Source organism: Strix aluco, chromosome 9 (assembly GCF_031877795.1).
Source record: "Strix aluco isolate bStrAlu1 chromosome 9, bStrAlu1.hap1, whole genome shotgun sequence".
In the NCBI taxonomy this organism is placed as follows: Eukaryota; Metazoa; Chordata; class Aves; order Strigiformes; family Strigidae; genus Strix; species Strix aluco.
This window is the reverse complement of record NC_133939.1, coordinates 20,725,478-20,737,227: the sequence shown is the minus strand read 5'-3', so window position 1 is coordinate 20,737,227 and position 11,750 is coordinate 20,725,478. Positions and strand designations below refer to the sequence as shown.

General features: G+C 38.5%; 1 protein-coding gene across 1 annotated transcript in view; it reads left to right on the top strand.

Moving 5' to 3' along the window:
• The first annotated feature begins 2,575 nt into the window (after positions 1-2,575).
• Positions 2,576-11,750, top strand: part of LOC141926881 (cytochrome P450 2J6-like) — a 12,063-nt gene continuing 2,888 nt past the window's right edge. The window contains 8 exon segments of the mRNA XM_074833267.1: positions 2,576-2,762; positions 6,866-6,934; positions 6,937-6,972; positions 7,076-7,225; positions 8,167-8,327; positions 10,498-10,623; positions 10,626-10,685; positions 11,211-11,352. Of these exon segments, the coding sequence (XP_074689368.1) occupies positions 2,576-2,762; positions 6,866-6,934; positions 6,937-6,972; positions 7,076-7,225; positions 8,167-8,327; positions 10,498-10,623; positions 10,626-10,685; positions 11,211-11,352 (931 nt within the window).

Sequence of the window (11,750 nt, the reverse complement as noted above, 5' to 3'; positions counted from 1 at the left end):
GACTCTCAAATGTATGTGGGACTTCGCAGGTTGAGTCATATTAGTGTGTGTGTTGCTTCAGACTTTGGTCCTAAATACCATCTTTTAGCTGAACATAAGCCTTAGCTACAGTAGTTTACATCCCTTATACTGTGACCGTAAAACAGCTTTCTTCACTTCTTGATTATGTGGTGCTCTGTGGGTCTCTGTATGAAGTCTTTGTATAGGTTTTTTTTTTATTAGCTGATATATTACGTTGGATTTTTCAACACTTTGATCAAGAACTCAGCTAATGTTATGATGTTTCTTCAAGTATGTATAGGAGATTAGGGGAATCCATACACTGTACAAGTTGCCTGTTTTAAAATGTTATCATAATTTCTCTAAGCAGGTTTGCTGAATTTTCCAGTTTGCAGTTTCCAGCTCAAAACTTTTCAGCAAAATCAATGTTACTGATTGGACTCCGTGTACATTATGATAATGAAATATAAAGGTTTAATGCTATCCATGGGCTTCTTAAGAACTCCTGTGAATTCCCTTAAACTTCAAGCAACTATGTGAGAGTTACAGGTATGGACACTCTGTTAGTTTTCTAATGAGTTGGATTTTTTTTTTTGGTGGGTTAATAGAAGAAAATGTGTTACATAAAATCTTGAATCATTCAATCTTGAAAAACATGTAGATGAGCATTTGTCTTTTTTTCTTTAGTGGACTTTAATAATTTCAGATTCAAACATGAATTATAGGGCAGTGTCAGGGGACTGCAGAGAAGCAGTGACACTGCAGCATTCACTTGCTTTACATTTCTGAGCAGCCACACTCGACTGTGTAGTATTGCGCAGCGTTGTGCAGCTCTTCTGCTTTACTGGGCTGCATGTGCAGATGCTTTCTGGAAAGTGTGGAAGCGGAGAAGCCATCAGAGGGCAAGGAATGTGCCTGTGTGCCTTTTTTTCCCTGTTTCTTTAGTTTTTTGGGCAGAGAAGTGGAAACAGAAAAGATTAAGGAGCATCATCTTCAGCAGCATGGTTCTATGAATCTTAGACTTGAAGGGTTAAATAGACAAAAAACCTGAGAGAAGCAATTTGAAATGAAATACCTTTTATGGTTATATCAGCCAATTCTGACCATTCCAGGATAACTCTTATGTTTATGAAATTATTTGACTTGCTGCTTGTGTGCATCAGAACTTCATTTCTGTGTATGTTTTTTCGTCCAGCCAGTCCCATCTAGTTAAAAGGAAGCAAGCACTATTCTGTTACTCGTTGTTTGTGCACAGAATCATTTGCTAAGTTTGCAAGTTTTGTAACAGTGAAAGACCACTGAAAGCTGTTGATGCACACATGCCACTGAGGGTATGATTTATACACTTCAAAATTACCAGAATTAAGAACCTTGAAACTACCTAATAATAATGGTGACTATGATGAAACTTAAAAAAGAAGAGGGAAAAAAGCCTAGTGTGACATATTCAAATTTCAGTGAGCTTCTATACTGACAGATTTAAAATCACAAAATACTCTTGTTGTCCCTCCAGTCCACTTTTAAAAAAAATTGTTTTATTAAACCTTTTTCTTTTTTTTAGATCTGAGTGGTCAAGCTTGGAGAACATGTCATTGTTTATTAATTTATGCTCTGTAACCCTGTTGTTTTCTAGCTTAATGTTTTGTGGTACTCATAGGTGACTGTGCCCTAGAGCAATCAGCAACCGAACACATTATCATAAAAATAAATACACTAGGACACTTCTGTATGGCGACTGCTTGATGCCACCATACTGAATGAGCAGCAGCTTTGCTCTGAGGTCCCGAAGTGGTTGCTTGAAGCGGTCACTGGCCGTTTCTAAAGAGTGAGTCTGTGCACTTTGACACGGTGTGGTGTCTGCCCAGCCTGCATGCTGGTGTCGAAGTCTCCATTTTCTGTGACATTTCTTGCCCTGGCAACCCCTCTGACCAGTGTGGTAATAAGTGTTGCCATCTCGCTTCAGCCACGGAGGAGCTCAGTGATGATCTAATGCTACATCTTTGCTGTGTAGGTCTGGCACTGTACTCCATTTGGATTAAATCATTCAGTCATAAATCTGTGTTCTCATTACCATGGTTAGCTAATTTGCCATAAAGCCTTCTCAAACATATGGGGCTGCTCCATTACTAGCAGGTCCCCTCTCTTTGCTGCATACTTTGCATCGCAGTGGTGCGGTGTATCCTGTGTGAGTGGTTTTGCTACTTTCACAGTGACCTTATGCTTCTGTCTGTTGTCTGCTCTCCTAGACCTTTCTGCAGGGTAAATCTGGGTCCTGCTGAGTGATGCTGAGCCCAACAAGAGGCTTAATCTGAGCCTGGCCTTTTGAACACTGTGGGCAGTGTGTTTTCCTACTGGTAGGTGAGAGCTGTGGGCATGCTGAAGTATGGTGAGGAAAAGTTATTTAACAAAAGCTTAGGCTGAAGTTTACAAGGAAGCGAAAAGCAAGGAAGCTGCTTTAGAAGGATTCAATATTCCTTATTTTAATATTTTCATTATATGTGAGCGGTAGCTCTTCACATAAATCTTGCACACTCTCCTCTGACACAAATACTATTGCAAGAGCTCACCAGTCAAGATGACAGATGTTAAGTTTTGTTGTTTAGAACAGCTGAGGAAATCTACTGTTGTAATGAAGGTTTCAGGCCATAGGAATGGGAAGCAAATGCAACAACTGCAGAGGACGGGGAAAGAACAGCATCTTCAGAAAGGTGTGAAGCAAACAAATGATGAATGTGGTGTGCTGGGGGTGGAAAGTGTTCCTGGTACACCTCTGCCCAGGGTGTGTCATCTGCTATGCCATGAATACCAGAGGTCATTTCGTTTTCTGTTGCAGAGACAGGCTCAGTGTGTATTAGAAAACACCAACTCGTTCTATGCTGTGCATATATTGCTTGGCATGGTAGTGTGTGCTTGCTGCCTGGCCTGATGTCAAGCTAAACAGAGCAGACAATTGCTGAGCAGGTTTGCGTTTTTTTGTTTGTTTGTTTTTTCAGTGGAGATACTAATTTGGATTTCTCAACTTAGCTGTTCCTTCCTCCTCTGCACCCCCTAGTCTTTCAAGAGCTTCATAACAGGAGCTGTTAGTTGGTCAGTGGCATAAGAATTTCTCTGTGGGAAGAGATTTACACAGACATGGTATGCCCAAAGCACAGAGTGAGAGAGGGTTTTGCTTAGAGCACAGAGCTAGAGTGAACATGAGACTGGGAAATGTGAGCAAAGGAAGTTCCCATTCTGTGTTTCTGTTCAGGTCAGGAAAAGATAACTTTACTTACATCCATTGTAAATAAACAAGGTAGGTTTTTGCCTCCTACTGTCATCTGTGTTGTTGGGACCTGAAGATTGATGAGCTGTTTAGGTCGCATAGATGAAGTACTGGAATGGGACTTGGTAACTTCGAATTCTCTTCTTAGATCTGTTCATAGTTTGTCTGTGACTCTCAGGAACTTGCTTTATCTCTCTGGGTCGAATCAGTGCTGACATTCACTTTTGATTCAAAAGAGCTTTAAGATTGACTAATGAAAGCCAAGATGGCAGCTATGACTGTTTCGGTTCTGTTCTTTCCCTGTCCGCTGCATTTGCTTCCCACTGCTATGGCCTTGAAATCTTCATTAGAAGAGCAGTTTTTCTGAGCTGACTGAACATCTCTGTCATCTCTACTGGTGAGTTCTTGCAATAGTATTTGTCAGATGAGAATGATCAAGGCTTGCATGGAGAGGTGCTGCTCACATATAATGAAGATACTGGAACAAGAAAAACTGATTTTCCCCAAAACAACCTGCTTGCAAAAAAGCTTTTCTGTAAACACCTGCCTATACCTGCTTGATCTCAACATTACTTTATTTGTATTTTGGTCCTTAATTCACAATTTGTGCACATTAACTGAGTTCATTTAAATACTATCATTTCTGCATTACAATGAATTGTAACATCTGTCACTTTAACTCTTCCTGCTAGGTAATAAGGTAATAAGTAAGGCTGAGACAGTGTGCATCACTGACATGCAGTGAGAGCAGGATTAGTAAAAGCTAGAGCCCTGGCTGCTAGGGAGGAAGGTGACTGTTGTAAATATTGCTGGTATTTTGTTTTTCCAATGCCTTTTGTTTTGGTTTTTTTGTCATGCACTTTCACTTAGGTGAAAGCAATGCAGACCTTACACAGGTGCTGTGGCACTGTATTATTCTGATGGTGCGGGAGCTACAAAAGTCTAGTGCCCTTTCAGTGTTGCTGTTTTGTGAAGTGCTCTATAATCTTGGCAGTGCACTGCAGTCAGGGGCAGAGGAATTGGAGAGAGACAAGAATTTCATAGGCTAAACCATAGTACATCAAGTCAGTTACCCTCTTCTCACTGAAGTGGCAGGAAGAAGTAATTAATGTTGTGCAGACAGTCTTATTTCTGGTATTTCCTAATATTTGAGTAGTTGCAGCTTCAACATTCTTTTTGACAGCTTTTCGGAGCACTATCTGATAGCCTAGATGTTGTGCTTGGAATGTCGGAAGTCATGGACAGAGCAGAAAATTTGAGGTAAGACTTGCTGAAGTAGGTATTAGAGTTCTGTTACCTCCTGAAAGGGAAACAGTAACCCTGAGTCCTGTAACGCCAGCTGAGAAACATTCAGGGGTTTGTGTGTTTGAGACTGGAAAGAAGGTAACAATGCCCATCCCATTCGCATTCGTATTCAGGAAGCAACCCAGGCTGAAATATTGAAGAGTTTCTGATTGCCCAGGATTGGAAAAGATATAATCCATTTTCAACAGTGTGGCAGTGCCCCACAGCTAAAGAGCAGCTGACACAGGTCTACATTGTCGGAGGACATTCAGAGTGGTTAGTAATTGTATGCATTCCTTTTGATAGAGGGAGCTCATCTAGATGTAATTGAAAGGAAAAGCCCAGTATGGTGTGCAGGCTTTTTTTTTTTTTTTATACGTTTTGTGCTTCATGTTATTTCTCTCCTGCCTTTCTTTTGTTCTGTTACTGGATGTAACATATGGTAAGCAATCGCTGCAGAAATTCTGAAAAAGGTGCAAAGTAGAAACCTAGTAAATGAAAAGCCTGGAGGAAAATGTGAAATATTTGAATATTGTTCCTCCTTCTGATACGAAAAGAAAATGAAAAAGTTAAATAATGAAAATGTGAAATAGTTTGAAACAGCTATTTTGCAAATATCCTATTTCAAAATGTATAAAAATGAAACAAATTAAAAATCTTAGTAATATTTTTTTCCTTTTATGACCACTTGCATTGCAACCTACCCTTACTGGATCACCTTGTGCAGATACCATTTACCATACACAGAGGGACTGCCAGCAGAATATACATAGTTTAAAACTATAAAGCAATTATCCTTTCTCTAATGTAGTTGTTAGCTGTGGTTAATGTGCTATTGGGCTAAGCATTAAAGCTTACTAGTGCTCTTGAGACACTTTATGAGTCTCTGCCCACCAGACAGCCATCAAACATGGGGGAATGTTGGACCCTGACATGCCTTGGATCTTGAAATTCTGAGTGTTGCTGAGTTGCTGTCTTCTCTGCTTTTTAGGTTTTAGTCTTTTCTTGTTAGTTCTTTTTCTCATCAGTCCTTGAGCTGCTAGCTATTACAGTCTCAACAATTACATTTATATCTGTTTTTACCTACTTTTCAGGGCTTTAGTTTATGTGGTTTCTTGCACCTAATTTTCTCAGCAAATTTGAAGCTTAAAGCTCACTGGTAAGATGAATGTATCAAATGAAGTTTTGCAATTGGGGATCCTGTAATATTGAATACTTTCATCAATAACACATTTGATAGATGGAAGAGTGTGCTTATGCCTCTACAGCTGACATGAAAACAAGCACTATGAGCAGAAAAAATTACCTGAAAAACTCATCTGCTGTTCAGTAAGGCTAGGGATAATGTAATTTTATACTGTGGTTTATTTCTAATTATATGGTGAAGAAAGTAAGTCTAAGCAGAAGCTGTGCAGATAGAGTTCTAGGTTTTATAGCAATCACAAACTTAAACATGAGTCAATATATCAGACTCACTGAAAAATGCAAGCAGTTGTACCTGGATGGGTCAAGTGTTGTTATATTCTCCAGTCAGGTTGCTGTCAATAATGTTTTCACTGACTGACTAGTTCAGTCCCTGTTAGAAAAGGATGTAGAACTTTAAAAACCTGAAGTTTGACTTCTCCTTGGTTTCTCTGATTGTATAGTGAATGAAAGGATGGTGGCATTTATTGGTTATAAAAACCAGGAGGATTTCCAAATTGAACTTGGAGAAAACACCCTTAAAGAGACTCAAAACTGCAGAGTACTGATAAAAGTGCCTTGTGATTTTTATGGATTTATTTGTATGAGTAACATGCTGAAGTACGTGTTTCAAAGCAGGTGCCTTTGTTTCCTCTGTTAAGGAGAGATTCAGCTCCTTTCTTTCCCAGGGGAAAGAGATTATTAGCTGCAGACTTTAGTAGCAGGGAGGTAGAGAGTATGCAAAAATCTGGAAAATGTTTAAACTCAGAGAATCTGTGCTTGGCTGTTGAGGCCGTTACTGTTTTGCGCGTGTAAATCTGGCGTTTGTGGGGACAGTTGACCAGCTCAACCTTTGTGTATGAATGCTGTTATTTTAACAAGAGCATCTACTGGCTTCTGCTATGGGTCAGATCTCTGCAGGTATAGGACTCTGCAGACAATTAAAATTAGGTTTTGCTACAAAGACCACTTTAACTTTAAAAATGCAGAGAGTATGTGGTGAAAAGAGCTCTGGGAGTGGAAGAAAATATGACATTGAAACAACTGGATATGGTAACTTAAGTAGAAGTTGCAGCACAGTATAGGCCAAAATTCATGGTAATGTCTTCACCTTATGAATTTCAAACATTCCTGTAGTTGTCCTGCAAGGGTTTCAGGCACTGAAGGAAGGTCTGACTGTCCATGCTGAAGATGTTGCTGGAAGGCCAACAACAGAACCTTTCACATTTTAACTCATGGAAATGGTAATCATTATTTTCACAAATTCTTTTTGTGTGTTTGACATATTAACTGTATCAATTCATTAATTTCTAAAGCATTAACAACATTAGCTCGTTATGGTCCTAGGTGTTATGTTCTCTAATGGTCGTCTCTGGAAGCAACAGAGGTGTTTTGGACTTGCAACAATGAGGAAAATGGGAGTAGGGAAAAAAGACCAGGAGTATCGACTACAAGAGGAGGCCCGTCACCTGGTGGCACACTTACAGAAAACAAACAGTATGTGACTCAGTATGCAGGTCAGTCTGTGCAATGGGTGGTTTTGCTGAAGAATGGGTCACCTGTAGCTTTCGAAACTGTTTACAAAAGATGGATTTAAAGTGTACATGCAGAGCTGAGTCTCAAGGGTCTGTATCATAAGATCTGCATGAGACATTTCCTTGCAGAAGTGCTACATGTGAAACCCCACAGTGTGAACTGAGAACTGAGACTCCATGGTCCCTGTCTGTTACTGTTATTACTTCTTAGTCAGCTTTACATTACTCATGGTCACAGAATCAGGGTAACAGCAAATAGCAACAAAATAAGTGTCACAACACCCCATAGCCCTCTGCAGAAAAGAAAAACAAGGAACAAAATATTAAAAGCTTTGACCAAGGCTGCACACTCCTCTGGCTCTGCTCTGGCAAGTGCAGTAGAAAAAGCTCACCTCACATGGCTTGTGGTAGCCTCCTCAGTAAGAGAGGAAGTTTGTTCAGATTGTGCTGCTGAATAATGGGGTGAATCTATAGATATACTCAATTATTCTATTATTCAGTTGTAAAGAATATGAACAAAGAATAGAAGACGGTTCTGTTTTCAGAGCAGTTGCTTATTTATACAATGACTCAGCTGACCAAAAGGTTACCTTGATGTACCTTGGTTATTGCAAACATGAGATCTACTGATGCCAAGGTCCTGTGAAATCTCAGTGTTTTTGTAACTATTATTGCTAGTACTAATTCCATTCCCACCAGCAGTCTTGCCTTTTTTTAACCAACAGTGTTTTTTAGATGTCTGAAGTTACTTTGTACTCATGCCTTTTACCAATAAGTTACAATTTGCCATCCAGCAATCTAATTAAAGTCAGAAATGTTTATAAAATGTTACAAGCTGTCCTTTCAGTGGGAAAAGCAGGAACAGTAAGTGTTAATGGTTGATGCTATTCACTGTGTTGACAGGAAAACCTCTGGACCCCACTATGCCTGTTGTTCATACTGTCTCAAATGTGATTTGTTCTGTGATTTTTGGACATCGTTTCTCTAAAGATGATGAAAATTTTCACTGCCTGATTGAATCCATTGATACTATGGCAGCATTTTTGAACATCACCTCTTTTTTTGTGAGAAAAATGCTTTTGTTTGTTTGTTTGCTTACATTATATAGACAATGAAAAACACAACTTACTTGTTACTTTTATAACAGAAATAAATACTAGTGCACCTGGAATTGCTGGAGTACGCATCAGAACAGTACTTCTAGATGCCTAGTTCAAAACTCGTTTAAATTGCTTATGCTTCGTCATAGCACAGAAATTTCTCGTGTCTGGTGGACAGGGATGGAAACATAGAGGCTTGCTATGTGTTTGGGAGAGGTACAAAGGACTTCTTTGCAAAAGCATTACCTGTACAACTCCAGTGTTTGAATCTATAACTGAAACTCTGTAGTAAAATATATATAAAATTATCTGAAAATCTCTGAAATAGGCTTTTCTTAAATCCTGTCTGATGAAGTGGCTTTCTTCACTATATGAAATCATATGACTGCTAACAAACATCAAGAGTAATACAGGTCTTCACTACTTCCTTCACTACCATTAGCTAACTTCATAGAAACTTAAGTACAGCAACTGTTTTACATAAAGGTAACACATCATGAAATTGCTTAACAGTAGCTTTTTCCTACAGTTTTTGGCAGTGACACCTGTACCACCTCTGTGTGTCCTTATGAGAATTCAGTAATACACTCTGGAACTCCATTACCTGCTGGATGATATTTTTCTCCATTCAAGACAGCAGCTCCTAACTTCACATCTGGTCCCTGGACAGAAAAAATTGCTATCTTGCTTCTGTATGAAGCTGTGACTGCAGCTGCAAACCCAGTGGAACAGATTGCCTCAAACAAGGGCAGTTTGATCATTAACCATTTATGAATGGGCACCACAATACCGTATATAGTCAAGAAGACAATTTACCAGCGTACAAGGCAGCCTGCTTCTGCAGAACTTGCTGGAACTCATCCAGCTTTGTACCTTGCATGATTTTCCACCATCTCTTACTAACTGGAAATTGCTGTAATCAAGGTCCTAGAGAATTTGAGGACTCATTTAATACTTTTGGAAAATAAAATAAATTAACTTATGAATTTTTATCCCAGAAAATGCAGGTGGAATGATTCCGAAGCTATCTTCTAATCAGGCTAAACACAGGATCAGCTATTTCCAAACTGCTCTCAATAGGTATATGTATAAGCTGTTCTTAAAAACTCTTAATAGTGTGTCCACAGCTTAAAAAACATTCTAGTCCAATATTTTATTCTGTCCTGCTCTCCACAGTGATGTAAAATCCTTTAATGATGGCCTGTACTAATCTATTTTCCTGGTAAGTGGACAGGTAGTTTTAAGCAAAATTATGTAGTAGGACCAAGAAGAAATAAAGCCAGGAATCTGAATAGGTTTGTGGGAAGATAAATCTTTGTAATGCAGCTGCCATTTAAATAGGTGAGCCCAAGAGTTATGGCCTAATGCATAATTTAGGCTGCAGTAATTCTGTAAACTGGAAGGACAGGTGCAATCTGTGAAAGTGGAAAAAAGAAAAGGAAATGCAGTAGATGAGTAGAATTAATGTAAAACGTGTTTTGTTTCTTTTCTGCTGAGATGTGATTTTGTAATGGTATAAGTACAAGAATGTGAGTAGGTTTAGAACAATGAATAAACCCTAGGGAACCTGCATGGCTCAGTATTTCTACTTCATCAAGTCGTTTTGTGTATCGCACAGATGTGATATGTTTCTTATCTATGAGAAGGGGTATCTGAGTAAAATCCCCATGCATTCAGTATCCTGCAGCAAGAGAATAAACCTGGGTTTGGATATTTCTATTTTTATTTAGCGGATGTGTCAAGGAAGTCAGCCCAGATCTGTTTTTTTAATGATGAGATAGAAATGATATGTATGTTGGATAAACTGAGAACAGGGGCATGTTTTATATGAGGTCCCTACTACTGAAGTTCAGCCTAGCAAAGAACTGGGGTACAGAGGAACTTCATTTATTCTTTGTACATCACAGGGGAAAATTTATAGCATAAAACTAAGAGAAATTCTACTCCAGGGAAAAATGGGATTAAGAAAAGCTTTAATGAATCATGGGATAGGCACTATCCCTTCAATGTAATGGTGAAGATGCAGTCATCAGTCTTTCATTTGCTTTTTCCACTACCCAAAAGCCTGTATTAGGATTCAGATTTAGTTTGCTAATGTCAGTAATACCACATATCTAACATACCTCTTTTATAGGTATATGAAATATTTCCCTGGCTTTCAAGCTATTTCCTAGGACCACTTAAACAGACTATGTCCGGCATAAATTTTGTGAAGACTCTATTAGCAAAGGAACTTGAAAGCCACAAAAAAAAAAAAAAAAAAAAAGAAAACAAGATGAAAATCAAGATTTTATTGATTACTATTTGGATGGGATAGATAAAGTGAGTATCTCTGAACTCTTCTTATGCTTCACTAACAACAAGGGATTTTAAGCGCTTCTTTGATTATAATAATGCCTAATACAAATTTAGAAGTATACAATTTCTCCACAGAAAAGCTTATAGGTAGATAAATTTAAAAAAGCTGACATTAAGAGATGGCAGGAGAGGGATGAAGTAATAATGTAAGTAGATTTACAGGTAGGTTATCTATAACCACAATAATAACAGATCTGCATATGGTTAAAGTACAACTAGAAATGACTGTTATGAAGGGATTTGCAGCAGGAGTAGAAAGCTGAGAACATCATGGTTGAAGAACAAAATGTGTATGTATGTGGACAGGATAAATTGACAAATGTACCGGAGAGTATTAGAAAATGCCTTCATATTATTCAGAAAGTTTTATTTTTTAGCCCTTTATTTTTTTTTAAATTTTGGATAGTATCAGTAAATATTCCTGTGATGCAAGGTGATTTACTTCCTTTTTGTGTGCCATAATTTGATCTATCCAATTCGTATCTGCAGACTAAAGGAGACGCCGATGCTACTTACGATGAAGAAAACTTGATCCAGAGTACTTTTGACCTCTTTCTGGCAGGTACAGAAACTACAGCCACCACTTTACGTTGGGCATTGCTCTATATGGTGATTTATCCTGATATTCAAAGTAAGTACACCCACAACAATTCTGCAAATTTTTAGAGATTATACATGTTCAAATAGTAGTAGAGCTTGTACAGAGGAAAGATACAGGTTGTCAGCGTAAATAAGAGAACAGGAAGAGTCAGAGTGTGAGCATAGAAAGGATCAAAAGATATACAAATCACTTCAAAGGCCTTATATTTGAGAGTCTAAGCTGGGTCCAGGCACAGCTGGAAGCTGTCAAGACAAAAATGGTGGAAGTGGTAAGGAGAAATGATCTCCCACTGTTGTTACCTATCAGGTCTTCAGAAGACCTGAAATTTGAGACTGGATTGCACATACTGAATTTTCACAACATGATCTTTAATTCTTTCAGGGTATATTAAAACAGTCTTAAGCTTCCTGATGCATAGGGTCAATCTA